The sequence below is a fragment of the Colletotrichum truncatum genome (genome assembly GCF_014235925.2).
Source record: "Colletotrichum truncatum strain CMES1059 chromosome Unknown Contig_0008, whole genome shotgun sequence".
NCBI lineage: Eukaryota > Fungi > Ascomycota > Sordariomycetes > Glomerellales > Glomerellaceae > Colletotrichum > Colletotrichum truncatum.
The window spans coordinates 71811-89759 of NW_027222405.1; the positions used below are offsets into that span (position 1 = coordinate 71811).

General features: G+C 47.7%; 5 protein-coding genes across 5 annotated transcripts; 2 read left to right on the forward strand and 3 right to left on the reverse strand.

Moving 5' to 3' along the window:
* Nucleotides 1–96: 96 nt before the first annotated feature.
* Nucleotides 97–435, reverse strand: CTRU02_211496 (histone H3; the record flags this gene model as incomplete). Its single annotated transcript, XM_036732115.2, has 2 exons — nucleotides 97–338; nucleotides 390–435. The coding sequence occupies 2 exons, from the start codon at nucleotides 433–435 to the stop codon at nucleotides 97–99; spliced, it is 288 nt and encodes a 95-aa protein (XP_036576194.2).
* A 376-nt stretch (nucleotides 436–811) lies between these two features.
* Nucleotides 812–2210, forward strand: CTRU02_211497 (uncharacterized protein; the record flags this gene model as incomplete). Its single annotated transcript, XM_036732114.1, has 5 exons — nucleotides 812–833; nucleotides 883–1144; nucleotides 1200–1455; nucleotides 1508–1797; nucleotides 1847–2210. The coding sequence occupies 5 exons, from the start codon at nucleotides 812–814 to the stop codon at nucleotides 2208–2210; spliced, it is 1194 nt and encodes a 397-aa protein (XP_036576193.1).
* Nucleotides 2211–6606: 4396 nt separating this feature from the next.
* Nucleotides 6607–11052, reverse strand: CTRU02_211498 (uncharacterized protein; the record flags this gene model as incomplete). The annotated part of the gene is made up of 1 exon (XM_070205643.1): nucleotides 6607–11052. One exon carries the CDS (start codon nucleotides 11050–11052, stop codon nucleotides 6607–6609), a length of 4446 nt encoding a protein of 1481 aa, XP_070060456.1.
* Nucleotides 11053–13319: 2267 nt separating this feature from the next.
* Nucleotides 13320–13854, forward strand: CTRU02_211499 (uncharacterized protein; the record flags this gene model as incomplete). Its single annotated transcript, XM_070205644.1, has 2 exons — nucleotides 13320–13377; nucleotides 13427–13854. The coding sequence occupies 2 exons, from the start codon at nucleotides 13320–13322 to the stop codon at nucleotides 13852–13854; spliced, it is 486 nt and encodes a 161-aa protein (XP_070060457.1).
* Nucleotides 13855–13962: 108 nt separating this feature from the next.
* CTRU02_211500 (DNA repair and recombination protein) lies at nucleotides 13963–16254 on the reverse strand (the record flags this gene model as incomplete). Its single annotated transcript, XM_036732110.1, has 1 exon — nucleotides 13963–16254. One exon carries the CDS (start codon nucleotides 16252–16254, stop codon nucleotides 13963–13965), a length of 2292 nt encoding a protein of 763 aa, XP_036576189.1.
* Between the last annotated feature and the right edge of the window lie 1695 nt (nucleotides 16255–17949).

A 17949-nucleotide genomic window follows, 5' to 3' on the forward strand; every position in this document is an offset into this window, starting at 1 on the left:
TTGTCTCCGTGGACTCTGCCGGCCTTCAAGATAGCCTGGACGAGATGCAGATCCTTCGGCTTAATAGTGACGCGATTGGTGTGGATCGCAGCAAAGTTAATCACTAGATAGTTCGTTCAACTCGATAAGAGTTTGCAAGTGAAGCTTACTGTCGAAAACACCAAAGAGAAGAGACTCCGAAGACTCTTGAAGAGCGCTAATAGCAGTCGCCTGCCAGCGCAGGCGCTTGGAGGGGTCGATGTCATCGCAGATTTCCTTCCAGAGTCGCTGGAATGGGGGCTTCGGAATCAGGAAGTCAAATGTCTTCTGGTAGTTCCTGACCTCCCGGAGAGCTTTTGCTAGGTATTAGGGTTAGTGTGTAGCCATCTTTTGTAGCAATCTAGACTTACTGCCAGGGCGCCAACGGCGTTTCTGCTGCTCCTTAGCACCAGGCATAGTCTTTCGGGCTATGCCAGGCATCATATTATAAAGTTAACCATGAATCAGGTAGGACTCCTAGAAACACAAGTCCAGGTCCAATCAATATAGAATCTTTTACAGATAACTACTGAACAGAGGTTTTCAAAGAGATTCTTTTTGAGAAAAAAAACAAGAAGCCGCGGCTGCGCACAGACTACTTTTTAGCGTATTTTGTTTTTTTTTTGTGAGGTTCTGAAGCTTCAGAAAACTTCTCCCCAGACAACACTACAACCTACCTCCACCACTAACACCCAGCCGCACCGACAAGCCTCTCAATTAAGGTAATTTGATACTTTGATCTCACAATTATTGGTTTTGACTTATTAAATCAATTAGGGAACAGTAGTAAAATATGTCCTCAGGACAGGATCGCGGTACGTTCACACCAGCTTTGTAGCAATCATTTGTACTAATCTCTTCTAGGCCGACCGCTTGGATCTGGTGCTGGAGCCAAGCGTAAAGCTGAAGAGGATTATTCCGACAACGCGCACACCAAGAAGTCTCGTCAGCGCATCGATAAGATGACTGAGAAGCAGAAGGCACTTGATCGCTCGAAGAAGTCGATCAACCAGCAGAAATCCCGCAAGCTTAAAGCCTTGAGGGCTAAAAGCTCCTACATCAGTGCGTCTGCTGATGAGCGCGCGGCCCTTGAGGCTAGGGAAATCCAGCAAGTTGATGCACGATAGTGAGTTCTTTTTTATTTCTTTTGGTGTTTCAAATCAGTGCTCAAGTGCTTTTAGCTTCCTCAAAGGCAACCATCCAGACCAGCTGCTAGCTCAGATGACTGGCCCAGTCTCGTCTAGCTCCTATAATATCGTCGATGACGATGAAGACGAGGCTTGGGAGGATATCCCTTTGAATGAGATTGATGAGGCTACCCAGGAAAACCTGGATGGAGTTGAGGGCATGCTCAACTTTGACGTTGACCTTGATAACCAGTTGCCGACCATTAATGTTGCTGAGCAGTCGAATGCGATTATCGACAAGATGATCCAGGTAACTGGATGACTATAATTAATTACTATAGCAATAGCTAACAAACAGACAGGAAAACCAGATCCGAGAATACCAGTTCTTCCGTGATACCTGGGAGATGACTCTTGAGATACTTTACATCAAGGTCAAGCGGCTGAACAGCAATCCTGCCTTTACCCTAGCTGCGATGGAGGATTATGGCTTCATTCGACCTGGCTTTAAATTTCCAGTAGTTGGCGACATCTTCACCAAAGAGGAAGTGCTTCTTTGGTTTGCACTCGCCAAGTACTGGCACCTGAACCGCTTGTCTAAGAAGAAGAAGATACGCCTGGTTCTTAATTCTTCTGTCAAGAAGAAGAAGACGTAAGTGCTTAATTGTAGCAATCCTTTGTAGTAATACTAATATTCTCAGCCAATTCGCACTCGCGCACCGCCCAGCCATCAAGATTCAAGGATCTCTCTTCACTACAGCTCAGCGCCGATATGCCTCCACTCCAAAGCCTTCAGTGAAGGCTATGTTCTCTGAGATCAGTGACTCGATGATCAAGAAAGGTGTTTGGGAGCTTCTGGGCCCTGCTGAAGTTTGGGAAGAGTTTACTACTCTCGATAAAACAGCCAACATCTTATCTGCGATGGATAAGAAGTTCTCAGCTATACTAAAGCTGATACCATTCTTCCTGAAGCTTGACCTTGCTCGGGATAAAGCGCCATACAACTGGCGTCAGGTCCATGAGTTGGCTCAGAAGCTAACTCGTTTGCTTGACTTTTCTCTATAATTGCAGATGAGCATAGCGAGAGGGTTTGTTTGACAGATTAAGAATTAAGAATTAGCAATAAGGCTAGCATGAATAAGGACATGAATTCTCTCTAGTCTGATTCTCGTATTGTAGCAATCGTTTGTAGTAATCTACAGCTGCTAAAACAATCTAGCACTCCATGCTCCCATCTTCTTCATTAACTGTTTAACTAAGTCAAGATCTTTCTTCTGCAAAGTTACTCTTTTAGCGTGAATAGCACAGAGATTTGCATCTATTAATATTCATGTTAATATAATAGTTTGAAGATCAGGATAGGATATCTTACTCTCGAACATGTTGATTAGAAACTATTCGCTCATCTTATAGAGAGCCTCTATAGCCATTGACTGGTAGCGGATCTTATAGCGGTTTCTTAGTGGAAGATCAAGTGTTATTTCTCGAACTACTCTTGCGAAACTGCTCCGCGGAATTAAAAGATTGGTGGTCTTTTGATATTTTCGAATCTCACGAAGTGCATTTGCTTCACATTTCAGTAATTAAACAATAAAGAGTTACTTCTTACTTACTACCAGGCCTCCATCTACGAACTTTCTGGCGTTTAGTGATCTGGACGGGCTTTTTTCGAGCAGCTTTTAGCTGCTTCTTTGGCGCGAAGTTCAGCTGATCTTTCCGTGCAATGGTTGGTGGTTGGCCAGTATCTGTTCGTCTCGCCAACTTCGTCGCAAAGTTCCGCTTCAGCGGTGGTAATTCTGGTTGACTCAGGTCTGGGCTAGCCTGGCTATAGTAGGTTGCATGACTTGAACTTCTTGGCGGAGTCTCCCGAATCTCTGTAATTGGCTGTTTCAGGGGATTACCCCTCGCTGATGATGAGGGGTAACTATTTGGCGGTGAAGAGCCCTCCACTGTTAGCGGAGAGCTCTGATCTGACACAGGGCTAGTTGATAAGCGAGGCATTGAAGGATGAATGTAAGTGGGAGAAAAAACAAGTCGAAGGAGAATTCAGAGCTTTTAGATTTGTGTACGAAACGTATTAGTCAGAAACCCTAAAATAGAAATTTACGTAAGGCCACATAATCAAATGTTTGTATTCATCTTGTAGTAATCCTGCAAACTACTTCCTGTTCACACCAAAGGTAATTCTTACTACGTATGATGTCGAACTCAATTGCGTCTGACCCTTTTGGGCCAGACCCTTTTGCATCCGATTGTTCTGCTGCTTTCGAGCTCGTAAATTCTACGCAGACTCTAACAATCAATACTCCACCTTCTGGTTTACAGATACAGTCGGAAATCATTTTATTTGTTATTGAGACTTTCCAGACTTTTCTCTCGTTTTTCAAAACCCTGCCATGGTATCTCCAATGGGTAATCCTTGGCAAACACACACCGTTGTCCAAATCCCCTCAACCTGAACGAAAACGCTTCGCCAAATCCTTGTGGACTTTACAACGCCGAGTATCATTCTGGGATCACTTTCACCAAGGCTACCATATGACATCAGGGGAGCCAAAATTAGTCTGCAAGCACTGTCACCAAGTTTTCAATCATCCAACAATCAAAAACTCTGGTACAAGTGCTATGCAACGACACCTCGCTGCAAAGTCTTGTAAGACTCGACGTTTAGGCGCAAACCAGGTGCCTGTAAGTTTTACAGGTCATTGTAGCAATCATTTGTAGTAATCGCAATCTAGGGTACCCAATTGAAAGCAGTCTCGGAGCATCAAGCATTAGTTTACTGTATTGTTGGATCCAACTTAGCGCTTAATACTGTTGACAACTTAAGTTTCCGGCAATTCTGTTCACACCTGAATCCTCTCTACCACCTCCCATCTCGAAAGACGCTCCGAAGCTGGATATCCGAGGAGGCCTTACGCATTCAACACCACACTCTTCAGCTAATTCCGCCTGGTAGCTATGTCTCTCTGATGATTGATATCTGGAGTACACCTGGGTTAAAATATTCACTGCTTGGTGTTTTATGCCATTTTATCGACAAGCACTGGAGGTTACAACAGGTTCTTCTTGGTGCTATTGATATGACAGATGGTCATACAGCCTCTAAGCAAGCAACGGCTTTATCGACTCTGTTAGAAAATATTCGCCAGAGGACGAAGAAGACAATTCGATTTCAGACAGTCTCTGCAGACAACGCAAGTTCTTTTAAGCCAAAAGTCCTAGCACAAGAACTTGCAAAAGGGTCGACATCCACAGTACAGCCGATATATCATATTCGCTGTTTAGCCTATATTTTCAACCTTGTTGTTCGAGCGATTTTTGAGGCTCTTCGAATTTCGATGGTAGAAGCCTCTACAGAGTTTGAGCCTTCTACTACTCGAGCTAAAGATCAAGAGGACTCTGACGATGATTTTGATACTGAAGATTCTACTGCTGGGGAAAATCCTTTTGGAGCTGTTATTCAAAAGGTTAGATACTTCACCTAGTTATAAGATTTTATATTAACATATATACCTCCAGATTCGTGACCTCGCAGTTTCCCTTAAGCTTTCTAGTAAGAAGACGCAAGAGTTTCTCGACCTCCAGAAATCGACTCGCATTGGCCAGCGACCACTACGCCTCCTCCGCGATGTTAAGACAAGGTGGAACTCTACTACACTTATGTGTCTCCGCGCAAGAGAGCTTAAAACAACGATTTCAGCTTGGGTTGAAAAGCACTCTCTACAGGAACAATTCTCTCTTGTGGAGACCGATTGGGAGGCTCTTGATATTCTGCTTGATATCACCAGCCCGTTTTTACTCTTTACAAACATCCTCAGCCGGTTAAATGACCTTACCCCTGGTCATACCTTTACTTTATTACAAGTTGCAACAGTTCACTTGTACTTTTGCGCCTCTGCACTTAAAGATAAAGTTACTAGCAAAGACTTTACTTGGATATCAATCCTTCAGGCTGCTACGAAAAAGGGCCAAGAGAAGCTGGAAAAATACGTTCAAAAGCTAATTGAAGAGGATTCCTTCAAGGTATATGGTATTGCAACTCTCCTTACCCCTGAAGCTGGGACATCAGTTTCGAGTACTTTTGACACGCGATTCCAATTCGCAAATTACTTCGAATACCTTCCTTCTTCAGCCTCACTTCGAACTCGAGTACAGCAAGAATTTATCGAGGTATATACAAAGCAGTACCATCAAGATTCGGAACGCCATACCAATACTCAAAAAGCTGCAACTGAAGGACTCCGATACACTCTGCATAGTTTACTATCACGTAGTCCAAAGAAAAGGGTATTTGTAGCAATCTATTGTAGCAACTCACTGTACTAACCTATTATAAGGGCAAAATGTCATCATCCCAAGACGCACGAAATATCTGTAATGACTTTTTTAATATTGGTAAGATAAAGACTCATATCTTACTAGGCTTAACAGCTAATAACTATATTTAGTTATGTTCCCTGATGAAACTGTTCAGCAATTTTGGGTCCGCCTAGACAATAGCTATCCCAGATTCCATGGTATTTGTCGCATGGCTCGAGACTTCTTATCTATTCAACCGACGTCAATACCCTTAGAGCGATCATTCAGCCTTGCTCGCCATATCTGTCACTACGCTCGGTTCAACCTTTCGGCTGATACTATTTTTGATACTTTGACTATCAAAATTAGCCAGAATAATGAGGCCTGGCTTTCCCAAACCACACTTGAGGAAGTTCCAGATGACACGAATATCACTGAAGCATCTGAAGAGCGCCAGCATATTATTAGAGAAGCTTTTAACTACTCTTCTCTATTGGATAAAGCTGATATTCAGAGATATCTGAAGGTCTCTGATGATCTTACTAAGATCTCTATTACTGCTACAGGAGATGCTCCCTCCCCGCCTCCTTACGAAGTCTCAGTAGAAGAGGAGGATATTAGCGATAGAGATGAGGAGCTGCCATCCTTATCTAGCTCTCAACAGCCAAAACTATCGAGTCAAGTTTCCCAACTTAGCAACTCACCTACGCCTTCTGTATCCCAAGAACTCCCAAACTTCTCCGAGCTTGGGGGTCGCAAAAGGAAGAGACTTACTCGGCTAGATCTTGTCGAACTCTCTCCTGACGAGGATAGCGATTAAATATACATTGTTCCTCTGATTTCACTCCGACTTTATCGTATTATTCTCTATTAGTTTCTTATATTTGTAGTAATCTATTCTAGCCATCTATGTTTTATGTAACTTACTCTTTCTCCCTATAACTAACTAGTTATATTTTCTTTCTATCTTAGTTACAGTATTTCCCGCGTTTCTTGTGGGTAGCAAAATTACCCGTGGGTAGTGTAACCCATGGGTCGTTTTACCCACGGGCCTTTCAACCCGCGGGTAAATATAGTGGGACTGCCCGTGGGTAATTCGGGTTTACCCAAACTACCCACGGGTAGTTTTGGGTACTACCCATACGGGTACCCGCGGGTATTACCCAACCCTACTCCCTCGTGCTTTTACTTTTGGTAAATCGGTAACGAAGTCGATTGTTACGGTATCGAAGGGGATTCCCACGACTGGAATCGGCTGCAGGCTGCCTGGCGGTCTCTGCCGGTCGACTTGGTTTTCCTTACATCTCGGGCAGTAGGCGATATATCGCTTTACTACCGATCGCTTGTTTCGTATCTGGAAGCTGGCTAGCTCTGCTAGCATGCGGTCTACGCCGAAATGGTGCTTTTGATCGTGGGCAAGGCTGAGAACTTCCACGACGGCTTTGCGTGGGATACACAGCCTTTTTGTCCCATCATACGCACGGTGGAATAGGAAGCCTGTCTCTGATAGTTGCCACGGGGAGATTCGACGACGAATCGGCGTGCGCCCCTCGTTCCGAGCGCGATTTTCCTCGTCGTCTGCCTCCTTAGGTGACCACCACTCATCACCACTCTCTCGTTGTCTCGTGAGTTGCTGGATGAGTTTTCCGTACTTTGGGTCGGCTTCGTAATTTTCAACGATGGTCCTGGCGAAGTCTTTGCTTATCCCAATTGTGAACCCGCCTGGTTCTCCTAGCCGTTCGTCGTCCTCTGAGTTGAAAGCTGCGATATTCTCATCGTCGTGGATATCTGCGAGTACGTCGCTTTCTTCGAACGGGTCTGCTCTACCTGTTGCCACCAGCAACGGTAGACGCGAGAGAGCGTCGGGTACAACGTTGAGTTTCCCTGGGACGTGGGTGACGTTGAGGTTGAATTGAGAGAGGTAGTTGGCGGCACTCGCCAACCGAAGATTTGCTTTGTTGAGATCCATCGTTCTCAACGACGTGTGGGTGAGAATTCCCTTTGTGGCTGCGTGGTCCGTAAGGATCTGTACTGGGTTCCTGTTTGATTGCACCAGTTTCCTAAGTTTCCTTACTGCCCACACCACTGCTGCTACCTCCGCCTCGGTCGCGAAGTATCGCTTCTCTGTTGGGGATGTTACTTTTGAGAGAAACAGCACTGGTTGGATATGCTTTTGTGGGATGTCTTTTCCGGGAATTCCTACGCCGTCCCAGGTAATATCCATCTGGAACACCATAAGCCCGAATCCTCCCTTGCAAGCGTCGATCTTAAAGAATAAGGGTTTTTCTGGGTTATGGTGGTATCTCACGACCTGGTCGCAGAGATTCTTTTGTAACGTTTCCCATGCTTCCGTTTCTTCTAGCGTTGGCTCGAAAGTCGCACGTTGGAACCGTTTAGTTCTTACAGCCCTATTGAGGCCTGTTGGCAACTGGTCCTCCTTGCGTAGGATCGCGGCTAGCTCGGTTTTCCTTTCGTTAAGGGGGGCTGCGATCACGTCGTACCATGGAATGTCTTTTCGAAGCCATCCTGCCATTCCGAGGTATTTCTCGAGATCGCTAAGGTTTTTTGGGAACCTGAGATTCTTAAATGCAGCGATTCGATCGTCCGTTCTGCGTATCCCTTGTCCGTCCACGATATGGCCGAGAAGTTTCACGGAAGGGAAACCAGCGAATGACTTTTTCGCTGCTATGTTGAGCCTGTTGTTGTTGATTATGTTGAGGACTGTTTCAACATGCTTAAGGTGGTTTTCGTCGGTATCGCTGAAGATCACGATATCGTCGATGTACGCGCGAACGAAGTGTTTATGGTCCTGGAAGATGCGATCCATGAATCGTTGGGCGTAAGCCGGCGAGTTCTTGAATCCCATGAGTACTACGTTCGAGATCTCGATACCACGGGGACTTATCACTGCCATCCTGTTACGGTGTTTCGAGTGGATAGGCAGTTGGTGAAAAAACCCGGTGGCGTCGAAGAGGGTTATTCTTTTCTTGCCACGAATCGCGTTCATTATGTCATCTTGGTCTGGCAAGGGGTAAACGTCTGGGACCGCTAGACGGTTGAGTGGGCGTAAGTCCGCGACCACTCTGGGTTTTCTCGCGGTCTCCGTTTGTCGCCATACGATGAAAAGAGGACAGGCAATCGGAATTGGCTTGCCGTCAGCCCAATCCATCTTTCCCTCGGCGTGAAGTTGCCCGTAGGTTTCGTCTAAAACTGCGAGGTCTTCGAGACCGAGTGGATATACCTTTATGTTGGTTTTTTGGTTCTGCCATCCGTCGACGAGGTCGATTCGCATACGTTCCTCGTCGGGGAGTGGTATGATACCCTTGTTGTGATAAATATCGTACCTGTCGAGGATTTTCCGCAGTTGTTGCGCGAATTCCTTGTCGAAGTCACATATCTCGACGCCGTGCTTGCTGAGAATCATTGGCACGTCGTCTGGTTTAGAGATTCCGTAGTCTGGTATCTCGTCTATCCATGGTTTGGTACTTCCTTCTGGGGTGCTTTCCTCGTTAGTTATGTTGAATATTGCGTTGTCCTGCTCATTTTCAGCTTCGAGGTCGCTGAGCAGGATACTCGTGTCCCCTGGTGGTTGTTTCGTGAGGTGAACGATACGGCGGCCTTTGGGGATTCGCATTTCTGAATTTCCTTTGTTATGGATGAGAAATAGCGCTGGGGTCGCGAGGTCTACCGTACTGTAGATCGCTGCCTCATGTGTTGGGTGGAAGTGCCAGGTCTCGCTCCCGTCGTTACTATCCCTTGGCAGAGGGCTGTATCGCCCCGGGACGAAGACTTGACTCTTCCGTGGAATTGTTACTGCGTAGGCGTTGTCCACGCGCCTGGCGGGTGGCGTCTGCCGTCGATACTCAACGGGCGCCTCCATATTAAATACGGATCGAAACTTAACAACAGACTTGTTGAAGTCTACGACGAGACCGTGTTCCTCACAGAAGGGCGTGCCGAGCAATAGGTTTGCTCCGAGCATGTTGACAACCCCTGCTGTGACAATAACGTGTGCGTTCACGTCTGTCTCGCCTATTTTACCAGGGACGTAGAAGTCAAATGTCACTTCTTCTGTGACCTGGAAGGTGGAATCTACGGCGTTCATTTTCCTTGGTTCGATCGCTCGAAAAGACGATTTGCGGGCGAATCGTGTGACCCAGGACTTTTCAACTAGTATAGTTGAGGCTCCTGTGTCGATACACACCTCGTCTGGTTCGCTATTGTCGTCGGCTTTGACGTGGAGTCGAAGGTGTGTTCTTTTCGAGGGCATGCCACGCTTATTCGGTTTCGTCTGAGCGTCGATGATTTGGCCTGGTGCTAACTTCGGCAACTCTCTGATTTCGTGGTTTTTCACGGCTACTCCAGCGAAGTCGCTAGGCAGCTCCGTCTGGGGCTCTGTTTGATACGCCGTCGTGACTACCGTTACTTCCTCTTGTATTTGAGGAGATGGGGGAGGGATCTCTGCCTTGGGAGTGGTCGCCTCGTGGGCGCGGAAGGCAACGTCATTAGTCCATCCTGTATGGGCTACCTCTTCCTCTTGTGGTTGTGCCGCTGGGACTTCTACGACGTCTTCGAGGATATACCCGTGATCGACGAGGTGATTGATCATGTCCTCGTCCGATTCGTCTTCCCACACGAACTTAGCGTCGTTAGGCGGTTGACCTGGACGGTTATACCGGGCGAATCGCCTTGAGTTCGGGAAATTCTGCTGTGCGTTCCAGGGTTTGCGATCTTTCCAGTTTTGTTGTTTCCAGTTGAGTTGCGTTTTCTTTTGTTGCCATTGGGGCTGGTCACGTTGTGGCTGGGGAAAATCGCGTTTCTCTTGGTTCCTGTTGTTCCAGGCTAGGCGTGGTCCTCCCCATAGAGCGTTATCCTCACTGTCTGGGGCGGTTGTATGAAGAACCTCGATTGGGGTCTGCAGGTATCTTCGAATAACTCCGCGTTTTTCCTCGGCGAGTCTGAGATAGCTCTCAACCGTATCATTAAGCGTTGGTTCGTGGAGAAATCGTTGCAGAGATGGGTCCAGAGCGTTGTAGAATATCGTGAGTAGTTGCTGCTGGGGCGTTGACGATCCCAACCATGCTCTGCCATATTTGAAGCAGTCTTGGGCGAATAATCGGATGTCCTTGTTGCTACCGATCTTTTCTACGGTGAACTTGTTGGATACTACCCATTGGATTGCTTCTATCTGGGTTGGCCCGAAGCGGGCTCTCAGTCCCTTCTGCAGGCCGAACCATCCCTGGGCCTTGTACTGGTTCCTTTCCACGGGCCCGAGGTGATATTCCCACCAGCTGAGTGCTTTGCCTCTAAGTAGGCTCTGCCATTCTCTGAAGACCTCGTCTCGGGCGTGAGGATCAACGATCTTGGCTTCGATCGCCGAGAGCCATAGGTCTACGTCTCGGTAGCATGGTGTCTCTCGGTCGTGGAATATGGGCTCCCTGCCGTACTTGCTGTCGGCGTCGGGCCAGAATACTCCGTATCGTTGCTGAATGTTCGTTATGGCCGCGAATCTCCTCCCTGGGTTCGGTAGTTCCGATCCCGGCGTTGCCGTGCCCAACAGCCTTCCGAACGCGTTTATTAGCATTGCCTCGAACTGCTGCTGCATTTGAGGGGGCGGTGGAGTCTGGAAGGATGGAAATCCCGTTGCCATTGGGTATGGCATCTGCCCCTGAGGGGGAAGGTATCCTCCTGTGCCGGGGGGCATATATTGCTGTTGAGGATTCCATCCCTGGCTCGGTATAAATTGCGTTCCCTCCGATGGGGTCCCCATGACTCGTGCCTCCGTTTTTGGAGGAATAACCTCGGCTTGCGGCGGTTTCGTATATTGTTGTTGATTTGACGGTCCTACTTGCTGAAAAGTTTGTTGAGGTTGGCTTGCAGTTGTATCCGATACCGCTGACTGTGGCTTTTGGGGGTCTTCGTGATTCCCCTCGTATTGGCCGTGCTTGAGTGGTGCCCCAGGAGGTTGTTGCTCTTGCTGTTGAAGCTGTGTTGGCGGCGTAATTGGCCCTGGTTCGGTGGTTTCGTTGTTTCTCACGGGTTGCTTGCCTTTCGTGATGTCTAACTCTTCCGAGCTTGGTTCTCCGAATTGTCCTTGGAGGTCCTGGAGTTCTCGGGCGTAGATAATCGCCCTGGCGATGCTATTTACCGCCTCGTTATAGTCGTAATTCTCTATCCTCCAGCTGTCTTCGAGTTGCGTTGCCTGAGTCCAGGTTCTATCGTCGTATCTGACGTCGATTCGGCCGATATTCGTATTCCACGCGATGAACGCTATAACACTCGTATATGCTCGGAAGGAGTCTGAAATTCTTGTTGTTTTGGGATCATCGGGATATGTCTCCCAATATCGTAGGAGACGTCTCGCTGTCTCGCGATGACCGTTATTTAACCTCGGGTTATTTGCGTAACTCATCGTGTAAGTCTACGTTGGCTACGTCGAGGTATGGGTTGTGATTTTGAGCGAGTAGGCTCGTGGGGTATTTCCCTCGAGATTCTCCGCGATATATCGCGGTTGAATCGAGAGAAAAAATTGATCGAGATTAAGTTGTGCTACCACTTGTCACAGTTCTTCCTGCTAGCACGTGGCTACAACAGGCAGAGGTCGGAACCGTGATAAGAACAGAGATGTAAATAGAATGATGCAGAAGTCAAACAAACGGTCACAAGGCAATAAACAACGATGAATTGATAAACGTAGGTATAAGCAGTTGGTCTTCTATTGAGTTGGCCTACTGACGATGATGCTATCGAGGGCGTCTCTTATACGGGTACGGCCAGCACGTGAGATATCACGTGCCCCTGATGACTGTTCATAGAACTGTGACAAAACAGGCCTCGGGTTAGCAAATTGACGCGATATACGCCCCTCTGGCGCGTTGTTCGACATATTACTATTTTAGGTTAGGTTTAGTAGTCTTAATATATCGTAACTTCTTAGCTTATCCCTTTTGCCTTAAATTGATCGAATTGTCGGTTAACAGCGCGATTATCCCTCTGTTAAATGCCTTCCGTTAGGAAGGTGCCTTCCGTTAGGAAGGTTAACTTCTCCATGCCTTCCGTTAGGAAGGTTAACTTCTCCATCCGCGAAGGCGTAAAAAACTATCCTGTGCCTTGATCCCCCCTGGTCTCCTGTTCTGTGATTGGCTAGAGCAAAAATCGATGCTGATTGGTCGTAGCGACCCTGCCACCAATCAGCGCTCGTTATTCTTCGTTCGACCAATCAGCTTCGTTTAACCCCTGTTCCGGCCAATCACCTCTCATGTTCGCCGTCCTCGGGTCTTCCCGTCGTTTACCCAATGTCTTGCCGGTCTTCTTCCATTTATTTCCCGCCAACCACTCTCATTTTCCCGTCTTTTCAACCCCTGGCCTAGCCCGGCCCAACCTCGCCCATCGAACTTTCCATCCTAATACCACCCTATCGTTACCTTCCGTGATTTCCTATCTATCTGATTAATATCTATTGCTTGTCCTTCCTATTGCTGGTTTCATAATATCGTATTTCTCCTCTATGTCTATGCCCCATAACCCCCCTGTGCTTTGTGATAGCAAGTCCCCTCTGGTTGTTCATCTTCATATCTACGTCACTAATGCTTTCTCTAGCTGGCGGTGACCTGCTGGATCGACTTGGTGTGAGCACCTCTATGCGCACCAGCCGAACAATAGAAGTTTTATCTTGCTCTCCAATAGCCCGGGAGCTTGCTCCCCGGAAACAGGGCAAGACGCTGTCGTTCGATCATGGTTATCGCATCATTGCTGCCCTGGTTCAGGCTACCGGCGTTGAGCGCCGACCTCCATGCGACCGATGTGCCCGTTCAAATGGTCCGTGGAAGCAATGTATTGTAATGCAGTCCGCTGAGGGTTTACGGGCTACGAATGGTGGGTGTGCTAACTGTTGGTGGAATAATACTGGTTCCCGTTGTAGTCACCGTATGTAAGGTTTTTTGTCCTCTTTCGTCCTGCTCTTTTATTAACTATTTTAGATGCTTCTTTCGCTAGACGTTCGGGTGTATCCTTGGGCTTGATCGGACAGCCACCAGGTACTCTCTCTGACTCTTTCTCTGCCTTGGATCGATGGGAGATAGAACTGGAGACTCTCGGTAACCCTGGTATTACCTCGCGTGCATCCACACTGGCCAGAATGGATGCTTCTGAGCTGGTTACTCATTACAAAGACCTTACATCCCGGTTAGAAGCAATCCACGCCTCGATAGCTCACTTGACGAACGAGTGCCAGCTATTAGGCCAGCAGGTTTCGGAGGTTTCCTTAGTCTTGTCTTTCCAGCGGACATTCGAGGTACGGAGGATTCCTCCGGGTCTAGCACATATTAACTTTACGCCTATTGTATGCCCTCCTTCTAGTCATAGCAATGAGTCCAACAGCACTACACAAGACAGCAATACGCGATAATAACCCAGTGTTAACCCGATTCATGACATGCCTGAACCGCCAAGGCAAGACCACTAATCTGTCCTTTCATCTTAATGGTTTTACCTCCCTATTTACTATTCCGCCCTCCTATGCTTCATCTCTCTCCCTAGCCTCGAACGCCCGGACTGTTGCTTCCGCGAGGATCCTTAGTCTTTTGGTTCCTTCGACTAGCTCCTCCGGCATGCGCGCCTCTAGGAACTGCTTTACGTTTAACGGCTGTATGAGAGCGATATCTTCAAAGCGCCGCACGCGGGATAGCTGAACATACATGCTTACTGCATCGCATCTTTCAAGCTCCCCCGTATTCTTACCTACTGTTCTCCCATAAAGCCCTAACAGTGTCTTTTCGAGTGTCTGCCCCTGTGCCTTAAAGTCGGTTAATGCGAAGCCTGGTGTGCATGGGAGCCCTGTCCGGACTAGCGCTAGTTTTACATTGGCTTTCTGCAGATCTGGCCGGAGTATTTTGATGTGCTTTTCTGGTACTCGAATATTGGCTGCTGGCAACATTACAGTATTAGGTGGCAGATGGGGGAAAGCTAACCCGTTCGTTTCTTCGGACTGGAGAATAATACCACTAGGCGGTCCGAGAAATATGGATAGCCTGTCGTTTATGATGATCTCTTCTACTCCGGGCGGATGAAGAATTCCTACGGCTGTAAACTCTGCGCCGTTGACAACCTTGAGACCCATATACTTGTTCTCGTTGATTACCACCGGCATACCCTCGACATAAGGGAACATACCAGCTGCGCTCAGCTTGCCCTCGTCGCCTAATAGCATGGCTGCTTTTCTCTCCTCTGCTGTAGGTATCCGCGATTCCCACTTGTGCTTCGAAAGATATATCGATATCTTACGACCAGTATCGACGCTATATGCTAGGGCTGCATGCAACGTCAGATCCCACCGGTGTCGGTTTAGAGGTATAACAGCTCGCCTGCCGCTGGTGAAATCGAATTTCGATTCGCTATTATATTGCGCTTCGAGCTTCGCGGCGTCCTCTCTTGTCTGCTTGCCCTCTCGCAGGCGTTTAAGAAAACCAAGCAGGTAGGCGTCCCCTTCAGCCCGTTTTTGCTCGTCGAGTACTACAACATTAGTAAACCCCTGCCAGAGTTCTTTAGCTTTAGCCTCTTTCCAGCGTCTCTCTATAGCTTTGCTTCCCGGTCCTATATTTCCTAGCACTATACTAATTCGTTCGGTAGTACTAAGGAGGCTCTTCTGCAAAACTGGCGGGAACTGTAAGAAGTCTCCAGTGAACACGACGACAGAAATGCCACCAAAAGGCTTCTCTGGGAAGCCCCTTAACATTCTGAGCTTTTGATCGATATCATATAATGTTTGGAGTCCGAGCATGCTGGCCTCGTCGATTATCAGAGCATCCCGCCTGCGCCATCGTTCTTTGGCTTTCTCTAGATTGTTCGATAACATTGGTTCTACGGTAGCGCCATCGGCGTCCCGAAATGCCAGCCCTACAGCAGAATGAATTGTATTACCGCCGATACCTGCTGCGGCCGTTCCCGACGTTGCCGTAATAACAAGCCGGCTGGACGCCCCTTTGGCTGCGAAAACCTCTTTTACGGTATCGATAAGCCACGACTTTCCAGTGCCGCCTCCCCCGCCAACGTATTGCAGGTGTTGCCGATCAGCGCCGTTTGTTCGTTCGTCGAGCGCCTCGCAGATGAGACTAAGCGCTATTCCCTGCATGCGATTTAATGTTCTCTCCGCACCGATAATCTTCCCTGCCTGGGTGAACGTATTAGCGGCCGTAATTGCGATCCAGTTTGAAGCAGGTTTCAGTCCAACTATCGCTGGCTGGGCTGGGAAATCTATATTAGCATCGTTGTCGCCAAAGCCTGTTTCGGCACCGGTATGTAGGGGTCTTTCGGCGGATTCATCCCCTTCGATGGCTAGCATTCGCTCTTTATGGAGTCTTTCCTGCGCCGCTTTGGTGATTTTTAAATGTTGCTTTGGTAGTGTTGTTTGTATATGTAGTTGACTGTTGGTGCTTTGTATTCTGGAGTCGTCATCTATGCTAGAAAACCCGGCGTTATCCAGCGTTTGTAGCAACTCTTTTATGCCTGGAGAACCATTCGTAACTCCTGGTCCGTCCTGTAGGCTGAAGACTACATCGTGAAAGGTGTGCCGCAGGTCTATCCTATCTGGGTGCCATTCTTCTGAAAGGTCTAAGCCCTCCTCAGGCACATCAAATTCGTATCCTTCATCGCCCTCGCTCCGGCTAGCCCAAAGCTTAGCGTCTTTCTTTGCGTCTTCTGCGCTCTTGTGAAGAAGTTGGATGTTATTTACCACAGCCTTAACCCGACCTGGCATGTCGGTGTATAATCTCTCCCAGATGTCACCTGGATCGGGACTAGTGGATTGCATAAAGGTTTCCCACGGCACAAATAAGCCGAGTAACAGGACTGCTGACCTATTGTCTGTTAGCGACTGTATAGCCTGAGGTATATATATATATATATACCTACCTCTTGTAATACCCTTCTTCTGTGCCTTGTACGTCATGATTTAGATGTCCGGTAACAACTGGAATTGCTTGATGTGTCCTTGGGAGCAATTCTTGTATCCACGATTCCCGGTCTGTCATTAAAGAATCGAACGGTATAAACCGTGACTGGTTTATCCTGGTCCTTCGTCCGACCCTCCGTACGCGAACCATACATAGGTATTCGTAAAAGCAAAGCTGTTCTAACAGGCGACCGCGATGCGCATATGCCTCAAGGTATGGCAAAGTCATGCCACCGGCGCCGAATCCAATCGTTTCAGGGGTTACCCGCTGCTGCACTTCCGGCCCTGCTGCTCTGCGTAGGGCCTCCCAGCGCCGGAAAATAGCCCAGTAAAGCGAACTGAGATAGACGTTAATCCAACTCGCTTCGCTGCAATAGCTATTCTTGTACCCGAGGAGATTACTACAAACCTCTACAGCCGAAAGTTCTCGACTTGTAAAGATCTGATTTGCTGTACGAGCAAGAAACTGCCGTGTCTTATTATTCCGTTGTGCTGTCTTTGCCGCGCTGTCTCCACAATTCGGTCCGTAGTCGTCTCCCTGATCAGCCATCCCATCAAATACAGCCTTGACTAGCGCTGCTCTCTTCCAAAGCGGCGTATCTAATTTTGTTAAGTAATTCGTAGCATAGTATACCATGGAGAGTCCAGCCGAGTTAGTCGGGAGGAATGTAGTATCCGTATTATGACGCATAGCTACTGCTAAACCTGGGCTGTATCTGTTGATTCTTTCGTGATCTCTTCGGATATGCAGAAGGCCATCGGTAGTAAACTCGGTTCGCTGGCGCAGTGTCCATGGTGCTTTAAACCGACAGGGATGCCGAGACCCAGCCTTCCCTTTGTCTTTGAAACTATACTTTGTACATGTCGCACCGCAGCTATGCATTTGGCACCTGTAGGCGACCCAATTCGCTTCGGCATCAAGGGCTTCATCGAGTCTGCTGATATCCTCCGTAAGATGTTTGATATTAGTAAAGACGCTTTCCCACCGGCGGTATCGTCGTGCCTTGCCTTCGTCGCAGCACTATATCATTTACTTAGCACGATAAACTTAGAAAATAGAGAAACATGCTTACCTCACTAAATACTGAATCAATATATTGGCACACTTATACTGCGTAGTCCGCGTTATCCGGCTTGGCAAGATCATGAAAAAGATCAGGTAGCCCGAGATTAGCGTCTAACCATAAGAGCCCGTGTAAGTAAAGAGCCCCACGCTCGTTTGTCTCGACGCAGCCGAAATAGCAAGAGACTTTGCCAAACATTGATTCCTCGCTAACAGAAACACAATGTTGAAAGAAAAGCTCCAACTCTCGATGAAAAAATTTTGCTGAACTAACTGCGTCTCGGATAACATGCTGTACGCGTCTAACCTGCTTCCGGAACTTTTCCATCAGCTCCTCTGCCGCCTTGCTATATGCTACCCGAAAGGCGGCTAGTTTCATATTTATCTCGTTTGTTAGATCGTTTGGGTTGATTATATACCATATACACGGCATTCCATACTTGAGGCATAGTGACTTTATCTTCCTTCGAGAATAGAGACGCTCCTCATTT